This window comes from Heteronotia binoei, chromosome 2 (assembly GCF_032191835.1).
Source record: "Heteronotia binoei isolate CCM8104 ecotype False Entrance Well chromosome 2, APGP_CSIRO_Hbin_v1, whole genome shotgun sequence".
In the NCBI taxonomy this organism is placed as follows: Eukaryota; Metazoa; Chordata; class Lepidosauria; order Squamata; family Gekkonidae; genus Heteronotia; species Heteronotia binoei.
In genome coordinates, this window is record NC_083224.1 from 68661860 (window position 1) to 68688217 (window position 26358).

Sequence of the window (26358 nt, forward strand, 5' to 3'; positions counted from 1 at the left end):
TGGCCTAATATGCAAATAAGTTCTTGCTGGGTTTTTTATACAAAAAAAAAGCCCTGCCTAGATCCATTTCAATCCAGCTTCAGGGTTGGTTTTGGAACAGAAACTGAATGGTTTCCTGGACCAATAGCCTCTATGAGGAGAAAGGCAGATCTGTGACTCCATTGTTAACAGTTTTGATCAAACTAGGCTACTCACACAGCTTTGTTAGGATACTGCTCTTAAAAGTACTGAAGTAGAACAGAAAACACCAAACAATTTGTGCTTCATTACATCTGGCAATACTGTCCCTATCTTTGAGGGACAGGTAATGCCAAAGGCTTTCAGATAGATGCAAATAGCCCTGGGTAATAAAAAGAATGCAAAGGGTCTGTAAACCCAGAGAAGCTTTAAAGTGAAGTCAAAATATTTCTGAATTTTGACATTCAGTGGGGCTCTCATTCCTCCACAGATTGGAGGGAATTTCCTTAAATCCTCTGATTACATATGGGCTGTCCCCAGCTCTTAGCAGACATGGTAATTCCTCTGCTATAAACAGGTGTACTCTTGTTCTTAATCCCAATTACTCAAACCCTGGGAGTGTGCCATGAACAGCTCTGTGCCCTGCTGTATCTGGCTCTTTGATCCGAAATCCCTCCTCTCCAAAGATACAGCTTCTATTAACATGCAGAACACACTATAAAGACCCAGGCTAGGGAAGATTCTTGCTAGGAAAGGAATCACACAGCAAAGCAATATGGGAAGTTGGGACTTGACTCCCACAATGACTCCTTGCCCAAAGTGAGAGTTGAATGTGTATCTGTAAGATCTAACTCTCCACTCACTGGATCACATGAGTTCTTGCAAGATCTGGCAACTAAGATCTGGAAAAAAATGTTTTAGGTGTTTAGAAAGCTGCCATTTGAGATATTTGGCTCTTTTCTATTGGATATTACATGGAGTACAGATGTGAGAAGGCACATAGATCAATAAATAACAAAGAGTGACAATTACTAGGAAATCAGGTGTCTGCATTTTGTGTGTATGTGTTTGCCATTCAAAGCTAACAGAATCATGAAAGGGCAATTACAGTAAAAAAAAACCCATGAAAAGACAGAAGGAGTAAATCCTTCTCTCCTCTCTACATAGCCAAAAGTAGGACTTTGCATACCTGAAATTTATCTTTACAAGACACTGGACCTGTCTTGGCTAGTTTTACCCATAGGAATGTAAACGTGCAAAAACAAAAATCTACAAGATGTCATGCTCAGTTTCATGTCAGAACAAAGAGCTCATCTCCCTGGCTAAATGACTTTGAGAAAATTAACACAACAAGCATGTTAGGCATACAAGAAACACAAATTGGTTACCCTGTCCATCAACACTCAGAACAAGTACACTTAAATTCAATAAAAAGGCAAACACATTGGGAAGTATCGGAAAAGAGCAATTCAGGTGATGAAGAATTTAAAACAGAAATGGTGACAAATTTTTGTTTGGAGCTGAAATGTAACAAAAGAAGAAGCAAATATAAAGCAGCAGAATTTCCATTGGACTGAGGAACATAGTCTCCTCCCAAAGGACTCTCTGCTGTCATGTGCATTTTGATTGAGGAGCACTCAGGATAAGACCTACTAAGCAGGGGATGGGGGGTGGGGTAGGGTTGCTAGATCCAGGTTGGGAAACTCCTGGAGATTTAGGGATGGAGCCTGAGGATGGCAGGGAGTCAGTGGGTACAATCAAGTTTGGCATGCCCACTAGATGACCTTACGTGGTCACCTAGGGCATATCCCGGGGGATGCCACCCCCTCCCTCCCAGACTATTTAAATCGCACGAGGGGACACCCAGGAGCAGACACTGGGAAAGGTCCTGCCAATCAGCTGATTGGTGGGTCCTTTAAATAGCCCAGGAGGACAGCGCCTGCTCCTGGGTGCTCTCCCAATTATGGGTAGCACCACAGAAGCTGGCAGGCCAGCCTCCCCTCCACTTAAGCAGCTGGTTGGTGGGCTCTTTAAATTGTGCAGGAAGGGCAGAGGCTGCTCCTGCCACTATTCCCATGCGATTTGAAGCACCTTGGCTTGAAGTTGATAAAATGTGATTTGGATCCTATTACTGTTAGGTGGATCTGTAACTGGCTGATCACATTTGTGAATGGTTTCTCATCCTCTTGGAGAGGAGTGACAAGTGGAGTGCCTCAAGGATCTGTCCTTGACTGTTTTGTTCAACATTTTTATAAATGATTTGTATGAAGGAATAGAGGGAATGCTGGAAAACTGGGCTAAAACCAATAAAATGAATTTTAACAGGGATAAATGTAAAGTTCTGCATTTAGGTAGGAAAAATCCAATGCATCATTATAAGATGGGGGAGACTTGTCTTGGCAGTAGTATGTGTGAAAAGGATCTAGGTGTCTTAGAGGGCCATACACTGAACATGAGTCAACAGTGTGATGCAATGGCTAAAAAGGCAAATGCAATTTTGGGCTGCATCGATATAAGTATAGTGTCCAGATCACATGAAGTGATTGTATCTCTTTACTCTGCTCTGGTAAGACCTCACCTGAAGTAGTGTGTTCCGTTTTGGACACCACATTTTAAGAAGGGAATAGACAAGCTGGAATGGGTCCAGAGGAGAGTGACGAAGCTGGTGAGGGGTCTGGAGACCAAATCCTATCAAGAAAGGTTGAAGGAGCTGGTTATGTTTAGCTTGGAGAGGAGGCAGCTGAGAAGTGATATGATTAGCATCTTCAGGTACTTGAAGGGCTGTCATATAGAGAATGGTGCAGAATTGTTTTCTGTGGCCCCAGAGGGTAGGACCAGAATCAATGGGTTGAAATTAAATCAGAAGAGTTTCTGGCTCAACATTAGGAAGAACTAATAACAATACGAGTGGTTCCTCAGTGGAACAGGCTTCCTTGTGAGATGGTGGGCTCTCCTTCCTTGGAGGTTTTTAAACAGAGGCTAGATGGCCATCTGACAGCAATACTGATCCTGTGAATTTAGGGGAAAATATTTGTGGATTTCCTGCATTGTGCAGGGGGGTTGGACTAGATGACCCTGGAGGGTCCCTTCCAGCTCTATGATTCTGTGATTCTATAAGTGCATTCAATATTACATTGCCTTTTTACTATAAGTTCTTTTCTTAACTTAAAGTGTAGTATTGTTCACAGTTATTAAAAAGAAAAGGGTCATTTGTGATGAAAGGTAAGATGCCTTGCCTCCAGTCTGATAGGCCCATGATCCTTTTGGAAATCCTTTAGCCATATTTTTTTGTCTTGTCTTGTAATGTTTTGCTTGGCTTACTTTCTTGAGCCATCAGCAACTACCCAGAAATGATATCATTGCTTCTGGGACATTGCACAGCAACATCCCTGTTTGGGGGTGGGTTTCCTCCCACCGACCAGCTGGCTGGTGGCAGGTTGAAATCCCCCAAAGCGGGGGCACCCCCATTGGAACCTGGGGGCTGGCAACCCTAGACTGAACTGTAAAACATGATTGGTGGGTGGTCCTCCTTCACAGCTGCATCTTAAGCCAGACAGGCTTTTGATCTCACCCTGCTTCACCGTTCTATAATGATATTATACCAAACAGTCAAAACACAATAAAAGTATTTTGCCATCATGTGTCCTGTTAGGCCTTTCACATAGGCTAACATTAGTGCAGTGGATTAGAAGCTTATGCTGTCTTCAGTTAAATCCTACCATTTTAATCTCCTATTGGGACCATAATCTGCAAGATTTGTCTCCATTTTACTGCCTTTCTATTTTTGTTCTGAACTCTCCATGTTCCTTTTGGCATCCCATCACAAGGCTCTTCTCTCATTGGCTGGTGGAGGATTTAGTGGCTTACTTAAATGCCAGGGGTATCTTTGAAGAGACTTTTGCAATTTTAAAACTCCTTCAGCTAGTGTGAAATTTTCTCAGGAAGGAAGCCTTTTTCATCTCCCAGATATTCATATTTAGTTAACTTTACTCAGGAAATTTTGTCTTTGCTATACAATTCATACCACGCACATTTGAAATTCAAAAAGTGACCAGTTCTAGAAGACATCCACAGTTCTTCAGAAACGTGCCCATCTTTTTTGCTTTACAATGGGGAACATGGATGGAAAGGCCGTGGAGGAACTGAGTGCTACTGAGTGCCACCAATGGTACAAGAAGTTCATGACAGAGTGTCCCTCAGGCCAGCTTACCCTACATGAATTCAAACAGTTTTTTGGCTTGAAAAACCTGAGCCCATCATCAACTCAGTACATTGAACAAATGTTTGAGACGTTTGACTTTAACAAGGTTAGTATTCAATCTGTCTTGAAATCAGTTATCTGTAGATATGTATAGTTAAACAACATACATACATATTTTAAATATTTCTCCTTTGTATGTATGTATGTGTGTATATATATACACCAATCATTTGTGAAAACTGGTTACAAACATGATTGAAAGGGTAGCATTTTGTCAGCACTGGATTTTATTCTTTTCCATTGGAGTGACAAAGCAGCTGATTGCTTCCTCTGTTTGGCTTTTTCTGTTGTAAAAGGCTCTTCTTATGGTGTAGATGCAAAGGGAATCTTTTAATAATTTCATTAGAATGGTTCAGTGATTTAAATTTATTGTTGGTTTAGAATGATAGTGCAAAGAATTGCCTCACCAGTCCATGAGCCTCACACAATGAGCACTAGAATAGTACAATATACCATGAAATTTCTGCAAAAAGAGAGAGTTATTTTTAATTTTTTTGCTTTGGTTTTCATTCTATATTCCACTGTTTCTACTTATTTCTATTAACTTTTAAAAGCTCCTCTATATTACCACAAATCACATTCATTTGCAAAATACTAACAAAACAGGAACTTTTAAAGCAAATGTTTTTATCTCTTCTTATATATCAAAAATCTATATTTGATATTTCTAAATAATAATGGACAATAGGAAATACTCTTCCAGTGTAACAAAACAAAAACAAAAAATGACACATGCTTGTGTTTAAACAATTCTTAAACAAAGTATTATGGTTGGTCCTCCGCAAGAACTTTCTTAACATGCAACACCCCTTGAAGTGAAAAAAAAAATCTACTGGCACCATGTCCTTGGTTGAGCAGGCCCACCAAGGAGGTGGCACTAGGGGACAAATGGTGTTTTTATCTGTGGGTCTCTAGTGGCTCTCAGTAGCTCTATTTGTGCTTGAGCCCTTTTTTAATCCGAATATTGTCTTTTGGTTGGAATATTGTTGCTGTTATCCCTATTTCCTGTCTGCAGTTAACATTACAGAATAGGTACAAGATCATAACATGGAAAGCAAAGTGGTGATGGACAGTTCAGGCCTTACTTTGAAGCTTTAAGGGCGAAAGAGCCCATAAGGATTATTTTGTAGGCGTAAGATCTTTGGGTCAGATCCTGCTGCCAGATAACAAGAGTATAAATATGGAATCTGGCATGCTGACATCAAAGGAGCAGTGCCACTATGTCCTTGTGGCAGCTTTGTGGTTGAGGCATCTTTGCTTCTGTACAAAGCAGACTGGCCACTGCAAAATCCTTCTGAGGGCACTCAATGGAGTTTCAAGTTTTAATATATCACCTCTAAGAAAGGTTCTTTCAGTGGATGCAAAAGAAGAGAGAATGAATAAAAACCTGAGCCAGAGAAATAAATACTATTTATAAATGTGGGGAGTACATTTAGATTTTACATTTGGACTTCATATTAGACCTCATCACATGATGATATGGTGAGTTCTGTACCACAAAGTCTGTAGGTCAACTGAGTATTTTCAACGTTATTTCATGTTCAGAAGCTGAGGAGGAGACCAGGAGTTTGACAGCATGAGGTCCGACCAATACCAAATTAACACTGCCTGCCAGATGTAATGAAATGACACCATGACATCCATGAGTGCCACATTGGGAACCTCTGGTATAAATGATATAGCAGGCATATTCAGTGCAACAAAACTATTGTTTTAGCTATCTTGTTGTCAAGACCTAGGTGCAAAAGAAAGCTTTCACTCACCACCATGTCCCATTTACCTTAAGTACCTGAAGAAGGCTTACATGGGATTAATGTGAGGCAAAAATCTATAGAGTGAATGTCACCCACACAGTAACTTTTTCATAGGTGAATTGGAAACAAATGTAATATATCCTGCTGTGCCATGGCATGCAGGGAAGATTAATTTTTCCATAAAATGATGCAAACTAGGCAGGAGTATAATCTGTCTCCCAGTATTTAAAATAAAGGCACAGTGAGTGTGATCCAGACCAAATTATCAATTTTATGGCCAATTGATTGAAACGGGGGGGAAAAGTCTTTGCTTAAATTTATCGCACATCAATAAGATTTAGGGCAAAACTAGACAAGACAATGGGAGTTTCATAAATGAGTCTCTCAAATGTTTTATTGGCAAGTAACAGCTCTGGACAGAGGATTTGGAATAAGGCTGAAGCATTTATGGGATACAAGCAGGGGATCCTCAAGGATCTGCAGGTTTTCCCCTCCCCCAGTATTTTTCTTTCCCTTTCCTGAAAGCCCCATAACCTCTCAATTTTTCCTGCTCACTTCTCTTCTTCCCAACAACCAGCCAACCTACCCTGTCTTCGGATTTCTTTCCTTTCTTGCCACTGGCAAGCACTCCCTGGGAAAAGTCTGGCCAAGTTCCTCACTGCCAGCTGCCAGGCCAAGCCAGACCCAGTTGGGAGGTGAGGACCTCAGTTTCCCCTGTTATCTCTCTTAACTGCATTCTTTTTCGTTTCCTTTTCCTGGCAACCATAATGTCCTCATTTTTCCCTGCTTTCTTCTATCCTTCCCACTCACTCGCCTACATTTTATCTGCTCTACATCTTCACCTATATTTATTATTTTGTACCACAATTAAACCCTGCCTTTCTTCACAAGGGTACCGAAAGCAGCTTATATAATTCTCTTTCATCTTATTTTCACAGAAACCCTGCAAAATAGGTTAGGCTGGGAGTGTGTGACTGGCCCAAGTTTTCATGGCAGAGTAGGGATTTGAACCTGGGTCTCCCAGATCCTATTATAGAATCCTGACCACTGCACTACATTGGCTTTCCTGTAGTGGCTGCTATTGAACAGTAATGAGTGGCTGGGACTGGGTGTCCCATGGAAATCATGTGGTATCAAATCAATTACCCAGTGATTGCTGCTGGGTCTGGCCCTGGTGTATCCTCCTTCAAAGGCTGAAATAGCCCTGGAAAAGGCCATGCTCCCTTCCCCAGACCTTTACTCAAAGAAACTAAGGCTTGAACTGGCAGAAATGTTGTGGTTACCTAGCAACCCCCACAGTGGCCATTGCAGCAGTCACCTGTTTTTTTAAAGGCATACGTGTGGCTTTTATTATTTGGGATTTTAAAAAAACATTGCTTTTATTGCTTATTTTGTTTGCTTTTAAAAATAAAATTTCAGAACTTTTCTGCAAACCTGAGGCTTTTTGTGGGTTTGCAGAAAGATCTGCTTTGTCTGTTCATGACTCCAGTCTCCTAATTTAAATATCCAAAGATTTACCCATTCTAATTTCCTGTCTTGGAAAGGCACCCCCAGAACTGCTTGTCCCATTGTAACAAATCACAGTTCTGTAAGAGAACTGGAATTCCTGTTTAGATTAAGATCTCAAGCAAATTGCTATCATCTCCTATCAACTAAGCGGCCCCGTGGCACAAAGTGGAAAAGCAAAAGTACTGCAGTACTATGGTCTGAACTCTCTGTTCACGACCTGCGTTCGATTCCGGTGGAAGCTGGATTCAGGTAGCCGGCCCAAGGCTGACTCAGCCTTCCATCCTTCAGAGGTTGGTAAAATGAGTACCCAGCTTGCTGGGGGGAAAGTGTAGATGACTGGGAAAGGCAATGGCAAACCACCCCATAAAAAGTCTGCTGTGAAAACGTTGTGAAAGCAACGTCACCCCAGAGTCAGAAACGACTGGTGCTTGCACAGGGGACCTTTCCTTTCCCTATCAACTAGTCAAAACTGGATACTTCTAAAGATTAAACTAGAGTAGACTACCCTGAGTTAGGATCAAACCAAAAAAGATGTTGGGAAATAAGTGAATGGATCTCTAGTGCATTTTTATTGCTAAATGGCAACCATGGGAGTCCCAACTTGAAATGTGGTAAAGTGAAGAAGGTATAACCCTTCTTAGGGCTGCCAGCCCCCAGGTGGGGCCTGGAGATCTCTTACTTTTACAACTGATTTCCAGCTGGCAGAGATCAGCTCCCCTGGAGAAAATACAAAAATACAAGATATTGTGCACAAACAAACACTCTTAACTGGTGTATATAAAGTTCTATTATAATGAAATGAACAGCCCACAACAGTGGGCATACATTCATACAGTATAAATAACAGTCTCAAAACAATACTCCAAGGAGGACCCCACACAGTCACAGAGTTTTCCAAAATGAGTACAAAGACTCAAAAATAATGTTCCGCAGGAGTCCCTCCGTTGTTAGTTGACTTCTGAAGGACAAATTCTAACCTTCACGCAAACCCCGGATTTGATTGCGTTCCGCTGCTCCTGCAGCTTCCTCGTAAGTCAAACTGCAAACAACAAAAGTGACCGATAAAAACCACCCTAAACCAAAGAGATCTTAACAAAAACATACAGATACAGTTGGTAAAACAACCTGAAAACTCCAGCCAAGTTCTTTCTCAAACGCCCATTTAGGTATCTTAATTTGCGGCTTGGGCTGCCAGAGTCCACGGCTTTTTTTTAAAAAGGACGGACACAGCTGTTGTTACTCAACCATTTAAAGGAGACCACACCACAATCTACCAACATATCCAAGAAACAAAATACATTATATATAACTAGAGAAATCATTGTGTTGATTAAGGCCAGAGGGTTCAATAGTGTTTAAACGATGTATCCACCGTGCCTCTTTTTGTAACATGGTCCTTTGTAAATCACCACCTCTACTTTCACCAATTTTCTGAATCACAAAGAATTTTAAGGCTTCTAAGTTATGATCAGTCTCAGTAAAATGTTGAAGGAGAGGAACACCAGGAACTTGATGGCGAACCCTTGAGATGTGTTCCAAAACACGTGTCTTAATCGCCCAAGGGAACATCCTATGTACATTTTAGAGCAATCTCCACAGACCAGGGCATAGATGACCCCTTTAGAGTCACAATTAGTGAAACCTGTCAATTTAATGGTTGTCTGGGATCTAGGATCCACATACTCTTTTATTTGTAGAGAGTACTTGCACGCTTTGCAACCCTTGCAACGGAAATGACCAGGGGGCAATCGAGAAGACGTCTGTGCAGTATTCAAATCTGTATGCACCAAATAGTCCCTTAGATTCCTAGATCTACGGAAACCAATTATAGGTGGGGAGGCACATCCTGCAATGCTGGAAACAATACCCCAATGGCGCAAAATGATATTTTTAATCGCTAATGCCTTCGGAGTATATTGTAATGAACAAAATAATCTTTGATTTTCCCTAGCCTCTCCATTCTGTTTGTTCGAACGCTGAAGCATAAGGGAACGTTCTTGTTTGGCAGCCCTCGTCTCCGCCCCTTTGATGACTGTTTCTGGATAACCCCGTTCCTTAAACTGCACTGTCAGTTGATTACACGATTTTTTATACTCAGTGACTGAGGTGCTGTTTCGTTTCATGCGTAAGAATTGCCCATAGGGTATATTATTGCGCAAAACGGGAGGATGGAAAGAGTCATAATGTAAATACCCATTCTTAGCCACCGCCTTTCTATGGTTCTTAATAGCTAGAGTATTATTAGCAGTGCGATACACCACCGTGGCCAAAAACACAATGGTGTCAGGATCTCTATTAAACGAAAACTTAATGCCATGGTGACAAGCGTCCATCCATTCAACTAAACTCTCCAATCTTTCTGCATGTTTCATAACCAAAAAGATGTCGTCCACAAACCTAACAAAAAACAATATATCTTCAAAGAAAGGATTTATGTCACTGTTACAATAAAAATCATTTTCCAGCACAGCCATAAACAAACAGGCAATAGATGGCGCCAGAGCGCTGCCCATCGCAACCCCTTTACGTTGCAGAAAAAATTCTTGGTCAAAACGAAAATAGTTGTTTTCAATAATCAGGTCCACTAGCTCCAACAAAAAAGGTGTTGGTGGATCCAAGTCCTCTCTCTGATCCAAATAACACTGAGCTGTACTTCTCAAATCCTCAAAGGGAATATTAGTGTATAATGATTGAACGTCCAATGTTACTAATGAGGCATCTGCAGGGATATAAAAATCCTCAATCTTAGAGACAAAATCTGTCGTGTCTCTAATAAAACTGGGAATCTTACAAACAAAAAGCTTCAAAAAGTGATCCACAAATTTAGATAGGGGTTCTAGTAACGAACCCTTTCCTGACACAATTCATTTTGGAAAACTCTGTGACTGTGTGGGGTCCTCCTTGGAGTATTGTTTTGAGACTGTTATTTATACTGTATGAATGTATGCCCACTGTTGTGGGCTGTTCATTTCATTATAATAGAACTTTATATACACCAGTTAAGAGTGTTTGTTTGTGCACAATATCTTGTATTTTTGTATTTTTGTATTTCATATATTGTGCTGCCACTGTTCTTGTCCCCTGGAGAAAATGGCTTATTTGAAGGGTGGACTCTATGGCATTGTACCATGCTGAAGCCCCTCCCCTCCCCAAAACCCACCCTCTCCCAGATCTACCCCCAGAGTCTCCAGGTATTTGCCCCCCCAGTCGGAAAGAAGAGACAGACACCAAGTGTTGGATTTAAAACCGGGCCGCTTTATTAATGATTAATTAACCTGTAACTAGGCAGGGATGAGACCTAAACAGGACAAGCCCTGGGGTCACCCCCTGACCCCGCCTTGTCCAATGGGCAAGCCACCCTGCCCCCAGCACAAACCCGCCGTATTCGGGTTTTAACTGAGCGGCTAGGCCCCCAGCCACTCTCCACCTGGGCTAGCATCAATCCCCCATGGAAAGATCCGCCCAGGTGAGGCTCTCCGTGATCTGCATTCCCTGCACTGAGCCGTGTAGCCCATCTGCGGTTCATACAGACCACCCGCACCAATGGTGCTAGGCCATAGGTGCTCCCCTGCATCACTGTGGCCAAAACATCCTCCAGCCAGCGACCAAAATACAAACTACATCGATTAACACCTAAAACTAGAAGGCAGTACAAGGTAGGCGAAAAACAACTCCACATGGGCCAATTATGTGAAGATGAAAAAATTCCTACCTGGCCCCTAAAAAGGCAGCCGGTTAAAACCTGTACTGCCAAGGGAGGGTGGGCGGGCAGAGAGCTGAAGAAGACAGAGAGAGCTCTGGGTGGGGCCAGGGCTTATATAGCCCTGACGCCACGCCAAGAACTAGACCCGGATGAGCCGGGCTGAACGGTCTGCTACTCCCTCCTTCTGAGGGGGCAAAGACGGCCCCCAGCCTGAATGCCGGCGATGCCAGCTTGGCTGGGAAGTGCCGGACCTTTCCAACACAGACCTGGCAAGCCTACCCTTCCTCCCATGTCATTTTCCTGAGTTCACAATCCTCACCTGTTTGCCCTACTGTAGGAAATAACAAGCAACCTGTATTTCCCTAGAGGAGGGCAAATAGCAATTCCAAGAGCCATCTGGAGTTGAGAAACTGTGTCAGAGGAAAGAGACAAATCTATCATATGCCACAGTTCTGATCTGCATCTGTACCTTTAGAAGATCTAGTTATAGATTTCCCAGTATTACATCTAGTTAGCACCTTAGGCATAGTCAGCTTTGGCTGCCTAGCTCATTTTCTATGATTACTCAGGATAGAAGTTTGCTTGATGTATGATGTATAAATGGGAATTCAAGTAACCCCAAATTGAGTCCCAGGTTCTGTATAACAGCAATTAATGCATAACACCAATTCAGTGGCCCCAGTTATTCTTATATCCAAACTGAGGTTTAAACCTGTTTAGTAGTCTTACATCTGTTACGTGAAATTTATTTAAAGCAAAATATCTGGGGCTTAAAAGATCAATGCATGACACAGCGTTTAGTGTGTCCTCTAATTAAAAAGAAAGAGTTCCTGAATTTGGAAATGAATCCACACTGCCTCTTTAGACAGACACAAATAATTTGTAGTGCTGCTGAAGGAAGTTCTTTGTACAGTTTATTGTACAATAAATGCTTACTCTTGTTTACATCAAAAGCAACTGTACCTGCATCAGATTATTATAATTTAATAGTATCTGCATAGTGCTGCTGAATTTTTTAAAATGCCAGAAATATTGTTTATCTACAACAGTTTTGTTAAATCACAAAAATATAAACATTTATCTGATGGTATTTTCAGTGCAGAATTTTCTATATAATTTACATTAACAAATGTTACAAGCCTGTATGCAATATCTGATTACTGAAATTTATATTTCATTTGGTTTATTCTGGTAATCCAATACATTCATTCATAATAAGCACTGGCAGGAACTCATTTGCATATTAGGCCACTCCCCCTGATGCCAAGCCAGCTGGAACTGTGTTCCTGTGCATTCCTGCTCAAAAAAAGCCCTGAGTACTGGTCTGGGTAATTTCAAATGACCAATATTTCTCTCTCTAGATATACATTTGATGTACACTTAATTAACATAAAATAAGGGGTTATTTGAAAGTAATAATTTTCCAGTTCATAGTATTCATCAGGATACTTATTAAACATTATTACTCAAAAACAGCTATTGGTACCAAATTAATGAGTCCTGTACAGCAGTTTTAAGCATTTTTACCAGAGGAAGTCCCACTGAATTCTATGGAACAGATTCTCAGTAAGTATGCTTAGGACTGCTGCCAGAATTTCATATTATATTTAAGGGTCAAGCCAGACAAGACACAAGAAAATCTGTGAACAGATTCCAGCATATTTTTACTGCTAAATAGAGCCATTAGAGACTGCAATGTGAAGAGAGTTACCTCTTTTCCCCCCTCGTCATTTTTCTTACTTCAAATGATCCCAGAGCTGTTATTTGCCCCACTGAGGTAAACCTACCAGTTCTCTGAATTTTAAATTTTCGCCAGTGGGAGAAACATCAGGTCAGAAGGCCCGTCAGAGGTTGGAAACAGAGCACAAGGTGAAACAGTAACCTCCTGCTGATATCACAGCTCTGATCCAATTTGGGAGCTCCTGCATCTGTTTAGAAATTTAAGAAGTGCTAGAGATATATTTACGAATCTTCAAACATCCTGTCTTGTTTGACCCTTGCTGTAGACGAATGGATTCATTTATGAACTAAGACTCCATGAGTATGCTGTTGAATCACTCTGTTTTGTTTTATGCACTCTTTATTAATTTAACAAATTACTAGGATTTGAGGGATTATGGAAACATGTCATGCTAGAAAGCAAACATCAGCAGGAAAACGTGTTAGCTTGTATCTTTAGTCTCCTCTGATCATAATGAGTGCAGTTAAAAATCTGTTTGGCTTAATTTCTACTATGCTTTTATGGCCTAATGACATTAACAGTACATAAACTGTACAATAGGGTATTGGATGGTATAATTCCATTAGATTGGAACCAGTGTTCCCTCTAAACTGAGTAAGCGTGAGCTAGCTCACAGATTTTTAACCTCCAGCTCACACATTGTCTTAGCTCAGGAAAAATGGCCCCAGAGCACAATAATTTATGCAGTAGCTCACAACTTTAATACCAGTAGCTCACAAAGTAGAATTTTTGCTCACAAGACTCTGCAGCTTAGAGGGGGCATTGATTGGAACCAAAGTTTGTTTTCCACCAACAGAAGGGCTTTTCCACTGGTGGAAGAGGGAAGGATAATGTTTGCCAGTTCCCCCTTGCCATCCCCATATCACACCTAGCACTGTTCCTTAGGATTCTTGATCCTCCTTGGCAATAGCATTTCAGGAGGTGTCATGGGTTTACAGTTGGAGGAGGGAAGGCAGGGATATTGTACTCTTTGAGCAGAACTCTACTCGCTGTACTTTCATTCCCTCCATCCTATAATTATGAGCTAAATTACTTTGGAAATTATAAGAAGCCAGAATTAGAGGCCAGATCAAGCCATATAAATTAATCATCACAAAACCAGTTGAAATTTGTGTGGGAGCAAAAAAAATTTTCCCTCAAAGATTTCAGGTTTTCACGGCTGGCATCATCATTAGGGTTTGTAGAATCTTTTGGGCTCAAGTGCCGTGTTCTACTGGAGAAAGTTTTTCTTCCAGACGTTTCATTCTCAGCTGCGGAGAACATCCTCAGTGGCGTTGCAGCCGGAGCAGGCGTTCTGACTTTCTTGGCTGCTGTGCATTGAGTGAGGCCAGGGCTGCTGGAGAGCTGCTGTTTCTAGGCTGGAGGGGGTGTGGTGAGAGGGCAATTAGTTTGTGAATGTACCCATTGTTTGGTGGGGCTTCCTGGAAGGGTGGTGATAAGGAAACTGGCTGTGGAATGTGACCATTGTTCTGTGTTGATTGCTGGGAGGGTTGGAAGGGGTGTGAAGATAAGGAAGATGGTTGTTGATTGTGCTGATTGTTCTCTGGAATGTGCTGGTTGTTCTGTGACGTTCTGCAATTTATAGTCTGTAGGGTGTTTTGCAGAGCTGGATACCAAGAATGGTGGATGGAAATGCCTTCTTCCTTTCTGTTAAAATTGTGCTGGTGTTTGTAACAGAAAGGAAGAAGGCATTTCCATCCACCATTCTTGGTATCCAGCTCTGCAAAACACCCTACAGACTGCAAATTGCAGAAGGTCACAGAACAACCAGCACATTCCAGAGAACAATCAGCACAATCAACACAATCAACAACCATCTTCCTTATCTTCACACCCCTTCCAACCCTCCCAGCAATCAACACAGAACAATGGTCACATTCCACAGCCAGTTTCCTTATCACCACGCTTCCAGGAAGCCCCACCAAACAATGGGTACATTCACAAACCAATTGCCCTCTCACCACACCCCCTCCAGCCTAGAAATAGCAGCTCTCCAGCAGCCTTGGCCTCACTCACTACACAGCAGCCAAGAAGGTCAGAACGCCTGCTCCGGCTGCAACGCCACTGAGGATGTTCTCCGCAGCTGAGAACGAAACATCTGGAAGAAAAACTTTCTCCAGTAGAACACGGCACTTGAGCCCGAAAGATTCTACAAACCCTATTTTCCCTCAGTTTGAACGTTTTGGAATGCTTAATCTGTTTTATGGTTAAACTTTTGCACTTTGCTTCCACTGATTTGTAGTAATTTGAATATGCTCATCATGGTAGAAAGTGCCATTAAATTGCAGTCAATTTATGGCAACCCTGGGTTTTCAAGAGAAGAGACATTCAGAGCTGCTTTGCTGTTGCCTACCTCTACTATGGGGCAGTTTCATTACCACAATGTTTAGTGAGAAAATAAATCCAACCTCCTACTCATTGTGTAGGAATAATCACCATCTTTGTTTTCAGATTGAAAGTTGCAAATCTTTATCATCAAACCTGGCCAAAGCAAAAGACCCATGTAAAGCAAGCTTCTATTTTTGAACAGGAAGTTCAGCCTGTGGAATAAGATTAAGGGTAAACACTGAAAGGCACAATTATGGTTTACAAACTTAAATACCTGTAACAGTAAATTCCATTGATTTTAAAGGGATTTGGTAAGCATGTTTCTGAAGTGGCATGAGATACATTTCTTTAGATTCCTTTTCAAAAGTACCCAGGCCAGTCTTGACTACAAATGGGCTGGGATCCCAGAAGCTATTTTAGGCCTTTGGTGTACCCTGTGGGATAACTGAATTTTTCAATAGACCAGTAGACCTCATACTATATCAAAAACTGCTTTATAAAAAAAAATCTTAAATTTCAAATGTGATTTGCTATCTGACATAAAAGACTGTTGTTTAAGCAATGCCTTGAAAGACACCTTGAACATGCAGAATAGTTTTTATGTGACTCTGACCCTGATGAATAACATACAGGAAATCCTGGCTGATAATTAGGTTCAAGTTAGTTAAAACCTAATCTCTCTTTTGTGCTGATAGAATAAAGCAGATTAGCTATTTTGAGCCTGAGGGAAATAGGTTAAATCAGGAGCATATTTTAGAGCAATTTTCATTCATGTTCAGATTGTAGTGCCTCTACAATATGCTGCTACATCAACTTAACCTATCTGTATCTAAAATACAGAAATGTAGAGACAGAAAAATCCAGATTTGAGGGCCTGAGTACCCAGGCCAGTCTTGACTGCAAGTGGGCTGGTATCCTAGGGCCTGAGTTTAACAGTTCAGCTACAGTTGCACCCAACTGGCTTTTCTGTTGCTGAAACAGGCACGTAGGACCTGGAGCATGAACAAAAACCATGTGAGATGGGTGCAGGCTGAGTTGATAAGATTAAGTAAAAAAAAAAATGGCTGAATGCAACCCATGATTTCAGCAGGATGTTCAAAAATCTGAAAATTGGGGGAAATAGACTTAGTGATCCCATTAAGTGATGCCTAGTGATCCCATTAACAGTCAGTGGAGAACAGGTCTATCAGTGGCTGCTAGCCATGGTGACTAAAGGGAACCTCCACATTCAGAGGCAGTAAACCTCTGAATACCAGTGCCAGTAGGCAATGTCAGGGGAAGCCCTCTCTATCCCCTGATATTGGATGTGTGTGTATGTGTGTGTGTGTGTATATATATATGTTTCTATTCAAAAGCCAGATTAAGTGCTTAACAAATTGAATGTAATTATCAGCCTGGATTTCCAATATGTTAATTTATTCATGAGGATCAGAACCAAAGAAAGGCTATTTTGCACATTCAAACAATGAAAGAAAAAGAAGATTGGATTTATACCCTACCCTTCACAACTCAAAAGTCTCATAGTGGTTTACAATCTCTTTCCTTTCCCTTCCCCTACCCACAGCAGACACTCTGTGAGGCAAAATAGGAGTCAATTGCACCTTTTAGACCAACTTAGTTTTATTCAGAACATAAGTTTTCGTGTGCATGCACACTTCTTCAGATGTCAGGTGGAGCTGACAAAGCTCTAACGGAAACTGCTCTTATGAGGAACAGGTCTGCAACTACTTGTGACTGACTCAAGGTCACATCAGCAGGTGCATGTGGAAGAGTCAGAATCAAACCCAGTTCTCCCAGATCAGAAGATATTGGATTTAAATCCTGCCCTCCACTCCGAAGAGTCTCAGAGCAGCTCACAATCTCCTTCACCTTCCTCCCCCACAACAGACACCTTGTGAGGTGGGTGGGGCTGGAGAGGGCTCTCACAGCAGCTGCCCTTTCAAGGACAACCTCTGCCAGAGCTATGGCTGACCCAAGGCCATGCTAGCAGGTGTAAGTGAAGGAGTGGGGAATCGAACAATCAATCAAATGGAGGAGTGGGGAATAAGAGTCCATGCACTTAACTACTACACCAAAGTGGCTCTCATAAAAGGCAGTTATCTAGAAACTTATCCCCAGTTTAAGAGGCAGTAAGGGAAAAAGGCTGTTGGAATGTGGGAACACTAGAGACAGTGGAATTACTGTAGGGTTGTGTATATATTTTCTCTAACTATGGTGCTGATAGCGGAAAACATTCTGAAATATTGTCAAATGTGATATTCCATCTTGTTATCTCTTTCTGTACATTGCAAAGGAACTCTGACCTAGAATACACTGAAATCATTTCACACATTTCTGATGCATCAGTCAGAATATAAATGATCACCTTGCCAAAATAGTTCTGCCATGGTTGCTTCACCACCTTAGCTCTTTGAATCTACTGCAGAAAGACTACATGTATGATTAGAAAGACCTGCCTTCAGTTAAATTTTCCTAATCTCTTGTGTAACAATGGACAGATTAATAAACCTGTCCAGCCTTACAGCAAGACTTGATGCTATTCTTGACCTGGAAATATTAAGATAGATATTCCAATATAAATGTGAACTATGCATATCACATTGGATCCAATTACTTTCTTCTGCTAACTGAGGAGTCTCGCTTCAGCGAGCCTTGCATCAACAGAGAAAGCTTCTTATGTAGAAAATCTGCTTCCTCTAGAACAAGACTCTTCACTTAGCAGAAGGAATCTGTGTGAATCCCATCATAAAACAAAAGTTATAAGTTGTGTGGAGAATGGGACCTATTGCATTTTATATAAACAGATTATTGCAGGTGAATGCATTTTTGGAAGTAAAAGTGGCATTTATGATTCCCACTGAATATTTTACAATAATATGTATTGTCTGCCCCATATCTACAGGACCATCTTTTCCGGTATGTCCTTGGGAGAGCATAATGCTCCCTAGACAGTAATCTGTTGGTGACCCCCGGCCCCAAAGATGTCTGGCTGTCTTGACCAAGGCCAGGGCCTTTTCAGTCCTGATCCCAGCCTGGTAGAACTCTCTGCCAACTACCACCTGGGATCTTATGCAATTCTGCAGGGTCTCTAAGGCAGAGATGTTCTGCCAGACTTTTGGTTGAGGACAACAACAGTTTCTACTCTAGCTGGTGCCTTCTCTTCCCCTCCAGGCCGCTCTGTTCCTTGCCTCCACCATTTGCAAAGTGACTGCAGTCTGAAATAGAACCTTGAAAGAAATTTCATTTGACTTTTCAGGAATTTTATACTAGTACTGTTTTGTGTGTGATTTTATAATCCTGTTGTCTTAATGGTTATAAAATCACACACAAAACAGTACCAGTATCCTGTTGTCTTAATGAAATTGTCAAATTTCATTAAATTAAAACATTCAAATAATCCTGTTGTCTTAATGAAAGAGCCTGGTAGCGCAGAGTGGTAAAGCTGCAGTACTGCAGTCAGAGCCCTCTGCTCATGACCTGAGTTCGATTCCAGCGGAAGTCGGTTCAGGTAGCTGGCTCGAGGTTGACTCAGCCTTCCATCCCGTAAAAAGGTCTGCCATGAAAACGTTGAGAAAGCAGTGTCACCCCAGAGTCGGAAACGACTGGTGCTTGCACAGGGGACCTTTCCTTTCCTGTTTTAATGAAATAATGTACATTGCCCAGAAGACTGGATAATCCATAAATGTAACTAATTAAATATACTTAAGACATCCTTGTAGCAATTCCTAGATATATGGTACCAAAGACATTGACACTGCCATAAATCTAATCTGCTGCTTCTTGTATTTCAATAGGATGGTTATATCGATTTTATGGAGTATGTGGCAGCTCTAAGTCTAGTCTTGAAGGGGAAAGTAGAACAGAAGCTAAGGTGGTACTTCAAACTCTACGATGTGGATGGAAATGGCTGTATTGACAGGGATGAGTTACTAAACATAATCAAAGTAAGTTATTCTCCTTTCCCCAATAAATTATTATTACTGATAATATTCAGTAAATCTACAGTTGTTTTCATACACGATATAGAAGTACATATGATTCTCTCATGCTGTATGTGCCACATAGGGCCAATATGGGATCAAATGTAAAAGAGATCAGTGCAACTATGCTTTTACACCTAAATAATAATGAGATCTACAAAAACACATAAAACTTGTGTGAAAACTCTTGCAACTGGAAAGTCTTTGATGTCCAGCACTGAATAGATTCTTTCAGTATATTGATTACAAGGACTTTCTTGACTCAGCTGGCCATTTCTTTGTACCAGCACACTATGGTCATGCATTGGGTAAAATATAAGAACTGCTCGTAATATGTACTCACTGTACATGAGCAGATAGTAACACTGTGATGAAATACACCAAGTTCTGATATATGATTGTATATCTACAGTGGGTTGAATTTCATGATTGTCCTCTGCTAAGTAAGAAATCCTTCCATTGGACAAAGAAATCCTACTATTCTTCCTTGAATGGGAGATTCCTCACTTACAATATTTAATTTAATTTAATTTAATTTGTGATTTATATCTCGCCCTATCCTGCTAGGCAGGCTCAGGGTGGCTTACAACATTAAAACATTGCAGTAACAATAAATAAAACATCCAATTAAACACAACAAATATCTCATAAACATAATACATAAAATAGAGGGTCACAACTCCAACAATAACACAGCCAGAAGCCACCATTCAGCAGTTGGTACAACTTCAGCTGGTTAACACCACTTAGCACAGCTTCAGGTCATTGACACCACTCAGACCCTTGACCAACTCAAGCACAAGGATAGTAAAGTGCTGGGGGAAGGTTTCAGAGGACGCCTGGTAAATTAAAAGCCTGGTGGAAGAGCTCCATCTTACAGGCCCTGCAAAACTTAGGTAAGTCCCACAGGGCCTGGAACTCCAACCGGAGCTCATTCCACCAGGTAGGGGCCTGGATTGAAAAGGCCTTGGTCCTCATTGAGGCTAACCAGGTGTCCTTAGGACCAGGGATCACAAGAAGATGTTGTGTAGATGATCTCAAAGCCCAGGGGAGTGGGGCTCACATGGGGAGAGGCAGTCCTGAAGATATGCAGGCCCCAGACTGTATAGGGCCTTAAAGATAAGGACCAACACCTTAAAATGGATCCGGTACTCAATAGGGAGCCAATGCAGTTAGTGCAGCAGCGGCTGCATTCGCGCCCGTATAGGCCTCTATGCAAATAACCGGGTTGCTGCGTTCTGCACCCGCTGGAGTTTCTGGAGCAGAGTCAAGGGTAGCCCCATGTAGAGAGAGTTACAATAGTCTAATCTGGAGGTGACCATTGCATGAGAATTCTGCACAGCATATTATTATAGTACCCTGTTACACATTGGCAGTTGGTAGCATATCAGTGAGTATACTATAACCAGACAAGAGTGTGTAACATCAGTCCTACTCAAAACACATAGAGATCTTCTCCTATCTGAAAGACACTGTGCAGAACTTTAGTGGAAAGTGGTCTGTAGGTTTGCCCTGCATCTGAGATTAGAGTCTGTACAGTGATCTGCTCTCTTTTGTCATCTCCCACTCCACCAAAAATTAATTGTCAGTGACACTGAATGGAATTTATAACATCTTTGAGTCTATGATGAAAAAGATCTAGAAGAAAAATTCATCAGTTATGATGGCACCTTATGTACTGCACATAATGTATTCCGGAACAATTTTTAAATCTCAAAGGCAGAAACAAGTTTATAATTCTCATTGGGAAATGTAGGACTTCACATCTAAACATGCTTATTTAAGGTTGAGAAAGTGTTGCTTGGCTATTGTTATCAAATACATAAATCTGAATCTTGTGCTCATTAGATGTTTCCTATCTCATATTTTCTATAGGCAATTCGTACTATTAATCCATGTCAAGAAATAATGTCAGCTGAAGATTTCACAAACATGGTGTTTGATAAAATTGATATCAATGGAGATGGTAAGAATCTCTCTATGAATTCTGAGGTGCTTTATTAAATGAGCAAACCCAAATATATTGGATAGAACCTTCTAGTATCAGTTTACAGGAGTTCTGTGTGAAGGCTGCAGATTGATATGAAGGAAATGTAGCACAAGAAGGGTACCAGATGTCAAGATAATTAGCATGTTGTGCGGGTCAGTGAATGGTAGATTTAAAGGCAGTTGCAAGGGCCTGAAGTCTGGAAATTACATTGAACAGCTTAAAACATTTATTTTGCTTGTCCAGAAAAAGATATTGATCAGGATTCATATACTAAATAGATTTCAGATGGCACACAACTTTGTAATTTATTTTTTAAGAATCTATTAATTTTTATCCCCTCCTGCCTTATCCTCACAACAACCCAATGAGGTAGGATAGGCGGGGAGGTGGGGAGTATGTAACTGGACTAATTCTCTAATGGACCTGAGGCTGTTCACTAAACTGTGCTGGATCTCAGTGAATGTGAAGAAGTGTATGTACTGTTTAAAGGAAGGTGGAAAATCGATTCAAATTAGGAAAGGTAAGGATCCCTAAACATTAGGCCAATTAACTATTGTGATAGCATATATAAGGAATAGGTGGGTTCTCTTTTCTTTGTAAGTGAAACCAAAATGCGTACATATATTTTAAAAAATGATTGAAGGGAGAAATGGTAGAAATGGATGAATTCCTTTGCCTGCATTACTCTGGAAAACAGATCCCATTCATTACTTCAGATTGTACATGAAATTGACCCCTTTGTTTGTGTTTCTGTAGGCGAGCTGTCTCTGGAGGAATTCATGGAGGGTGTCCAGAAAGATGAGCTTCTACTTGATATCCTCACCCGTAGTCTGGACCTGACACACATTGTGCGAATGATCAAGAATGATGGGAAAAGCCCTAATGAAGAAGGGGGGTCGGCAGAAGCTGCAAAATAGATGGGAATAGACTAGAGAATAGTTTGTTTTTTAAATATTATTTTTTTTAAAAAAAGAAAAAAAGTGTAATATTATATAAAGAAATATTCAGGGACATAAATGGGGCAGTAGTCCAGGGGACTTTGTTTTATAACATTACATTAAAAGAGTACAAGCTTTAAGTGTTCCTGTGTAATCAGAGACATCAAAGTCTATTGTCAACACATAGAATTATAATTGCTAACACAATAATCTTCAGAGTTGCCTAAGAAATAGAGGCAACTGCTGGTGCTTTTGGTGGAGAGAAGTGATAATGTGTAAAGGAAAAAAGGTACTTAGCTGGCAGAATTCCTTCTTAGGGTTGCCAATTCTGGGTTGGAAGAATCCTGGAGATTTTAGGTTGAAGCCTGGGGAGGGCAGGACTAGTGAGAGACAGGACATTGGCAGTGTATAATGCCATGGAGCCCACCCTCAAAGCAAACATTTTCTCCAGAGGAATTTATCTCTGCCATCTAGAGATCAGGTGTAATTTTGGGAGATCTCCAGACCCCACTTGGAGGTTGGCAACCCTCCCCCACAATAAGTTTTGGTGGAGAGGCCCACCACACAGAGGTAACTTTCTGAATGGTGCCGCAAGAATCCCTGTGCCATTTGACCGCCTCTAAAAGGTGATGCTCTTGTGGGGAGGAATACAAATTATATGGAAAGGAGCAGTGCCATGGAAAACTGAAAAGTAATTAAAATGTTGTAAAATGGCCACCAATTCCTCTTAGCTGCAGTAGAGCCTAATAACATAAAAAGGTTTGTTTCCACTGGTTGGAACAACAGCAGCAAAAACTGATCTCAGGCCTATAGGGTAGGACATTATGAAGAGACTTTCTGCCTGTTGGACTTTATATACACATAGGGATTTGCTCCTCTATTCATTGGCAACTCCAGAATCGACACATACCATTTGGTCTCAAAGATTAAGAAACACAAAATCATTAATATGGTGTATTTTACTGAACCAGCTTCTAATAATGTAGGATTACAGAATTTTCTGTGGGAAATGTAGTATTACAGAATTGGTGCATAATTTGAAAAGGTGCTTTTTCACAGCAAAAAAGCTTAGTTTAAAAAAACTACCTATCCCTATGCCTGTTTCTTGTTTTGGAAAATATAAGAAACAATGACTATGTAGTTATTTTTGAAACGGAAAAACAGTTGACAGTTTTCAGACTTATTTGGAGCAAACTGGCAGTAATGATGGAATTCAGGCACAGAGAGAAAATCCTAATTTTTGCATCCAGAAGTTAAGCAGTGTTCACCAAGAATTAGTTCGCCATATGCTCTTATGATGGCCTTAGTATCTTTAGGGGTACAATTAAATTTTTCTACAAACTGGATATAATATGAAGCTCTTTAAGGATGTGTTTTAGTGAAGGAGCTTTTTAGTGCAACCGCTTATATAGGAGTGTTAAGCATGTGACACAATGATTCCTCTTCTTGTTCTGCATAACATTTTCAGTATAACATAACATTTTCAAATGTGCATCTGTGAACTAGAAAACAAAATGGTCATGCAATAACTTCCTGAACAAAATTAAGGACTAGAGCTGTATTTGTTGAAAGAAATGCTATATGATTCTTCAGACAGCTGAGACAGCTGTAAATGATGCAACAAGGTATGAAAAGTCACAGCTTCCTTGGTCTTTTCAGACATTTGCTCTTTTTAGAAAAATCAGTGCTTATCTGTTATAAATTGATCATGAGAGTCATAGTAATGATTATGTACACTTGTCCATAGATGATGTAAACTTTTTAAAAGATCCAAAAGCTGGAATTAGGAAAACAGAACAATAATAACATTGGTTATGGTTAGGTTTTTATTTATTTTATTTTAATTGTTCAATATGTGCCTTTAAATGTGTACTGCATGAGCCTTGAAGATGTTGCATTCAGTCATGTGGACAACTTTTATTTGCTTGTTTTCTGAGATTTCTTTCTGATTATCTAGATGCTGGTTGCAGATTCTCACTAGCCTAAATGAAGAGTAATTCTTCTGCAATATATTTATACTTTGGTGATGTACTAGAATAATGATGCTTAACCTTTAATCTACAACTGCCCCACAAGGTTTGCAACACTGTAATCAAATGCTCCCTAAACCACAAGTACAAATTACAACATAAAAATAGTACTCCAGACAACTCTACTGGCATCTTTATGATCTATGCATATGATACACAGATCCCAGGTGTACATTCAATGAGACCCTTGTGCCTGATTGTGAGCAGACAACTCCTTAATATTAAGTTGGATTCCTGTTTGCTGTGTGCCACAATTTTAGGATCTTAGATTACAAATCTAGTCCTGGGATTTCGTTGGGGTGGGGATATAAAACAAGCCTCCTCCACTGGATGTCAGAAGCCATTGAAGTAGGGAGGAGAGGCTGCTTAAAACTCTGAGTATAACCCCATATCCCCAAACAGTTTCAAATGCTCCTCAAAGATTTAGAGAACATCTTTTTGGGGAGGTCTCTGTGGGCCCCATTAAGAACCACTGTACTAGAACAACTGAGAAATTGTCTCAAGTGCTTTATGATTTGGATAGCCATAATAGTAACAAATGAAAGATAGCTATCCATACTTCCTGATTTTTTGTCTGGCATACGATTCATTTAGAGGCAATGGATTTTAAAAATATGTTTGACAACTGTTCTGTTGTCATATTAATGAAATGCCAGCAAAATTGGGAGGGAAGCCTTCCTTTGGTTGAAAAAGAACATCTTTTATAAAAACTGCAAGTCTAGCGTCTAAATTTTGCATTACTAAAATTTTACATTACCAATGCGGACAAATGTTGTAAATGTTCATCACAACTCAGTGTTAGAACTCTGGACCCCCCAAAATTCAACATACAGCTCTTCAAACGAAGACACGCTGTAATACAACAAAATCATGTATTATACAAATTCAAAGGTGTAACAGTTTCTGTCTGCTCCACTTATGAAAATGGGTAACATATTTGGCTGTTTGCAGCTCAGTGATATATGTGACTGTGGCATGCTGCTGGAACTCTGAAATGTTAATCCCTGACTCTCTGTCCCTGCCCTCTATCCCCACTGTACTGTGACCATCTTTATTAGTGATGATGGAATTTTTTTTTTTTACATCTGATGGGGATATCCAGCAGGTATGAGAATCCTGATATACAGAAAGTAATAATTTGCTTGGCTTTTAATTAATTTGCATTTTCCAAGTTCTTTGATTCTCTGTATATATTTCTGTTTGAATGTAAGGGGTTATGTTTTATACTCTGGATCTTAACAATGTAATGAAAGAATATATTAAAGATAGAATTTTGCATAATCCTTTTGCAATTTTTATTTTAAGGTTTTTATTCAAAGTACTCATATTCTATTTTCACATTTTATAAAGAATGTATCTGTTGGTGACAGCAGTAAATTATTGAGAAGAAGCTGTGGGGGCAAAATAATGCTGCTGCAGGTAGGGAGCTCCTTTTGCCCTTTCATGCAGTTTCATAAAAATCTTGGAGTGAGAATGAGAATTAACTTTAACATGTATTCTGGACCCAGCATGGGACAAAGTAAAATAGCCAACTTTATCTAGCTCTGAATGTTGCCTGCATCAAAGTCAACATGAGTGCACACAAGCAGATGGTTTATTCCTATCATTCCACCACTGAAAGAGCCCCGTGGCGCAGAGTGGTAAAGCTGCAGTACTGCAGTTGGAGCCTTCTGCTCACGACCTGAGTTCGATCCCAGCGGAAGTTGGTTCAGGTAGCCAGCTCGAAGCCTTCCATCCTTCCGAGGTTAGTCAAATGAGTACCCAGCTTGCTGGGGGGAAAGTGTAGATGACTGGGGAAGGCCACCCCATAAAAAATCTGCCGTGAAAACATTGTGAAACATCACCCCAGAGTCGAAAACGACTGGTGCTTGCACAGGGGATTACCTTTACCTTTTTACTTTCCACCATTGAGGAAACAAAAAGTAATCAAAAGTATTTTGCATGACAAATACATTTAGCCCTGCTTAGATTGTCCATTGGCTTGCTGTTGTCAGGAGATGTCAGTCTCCTCAGCCACAACCAGGGCCGGAACTAGGGGGGGCAGAGGGCGGTGCTTGCCCTGGGCGCCAATGGATGGGGGGTGCCAAATTGGGTATGGAGTCCATTGTATTCTATGGGACCATAAGATAGAATGGCCCATAAGGGAGCATCATTTTTAATTTTGAC

At 40.7% G+C, this 26358-nt stretch overlaps 1 protein-coding gene across 1 annotated transcript; it reads left to right on the plus strand.

Annotated features, from left to right (window-relative positions):
* The first annotated feature begins 3970 nt into the window (after positions 1-3970).
* Positions 3971-22302, plus strand: GUCA1A (guanylate cyclase activator 1A). Its single transcript, XM_060231241.1, has 4 exons — positions 3971-4265; positions 19049-19198; positions 21110-21200; positions 21981-22302. The coding sequence occupies exons 1-4, from the start codon at positions 4068-4070 to the stop codon at positions 22139-22141; spliced, it is 600 nt and encodes a 199-aa protein (XP_060087224.1). The 5' UTR covers positions 3971-4067; the 3' UTR covers positions 22142-22302.
* Positions 22303-26358: the final 4056 nt, after the last annotated feature.

Coding starts and splice junctions, on each gene's coding strand:
- GUCA1A (XM_060231241.1), top strand. CDS start 4,068: ATGGGGAACATGGATGGAAAGGCCGTGGAGGAACTGAGTGCTACTGAG. Junction 4,266..19,048: donor AGACGTTTGACTTTAACAAG/GTTAGTATTCAA, acceptor GTATTTCAATAG/GATGGTTATATCGATTTTAT. Junction 21,201..21,980: donor AATTGATATCAATGGAGATG/GTAAGAATCTCT, acceptor GTGTTTCTGTAG/GCGAGCTGTCTCTGGAGGAA.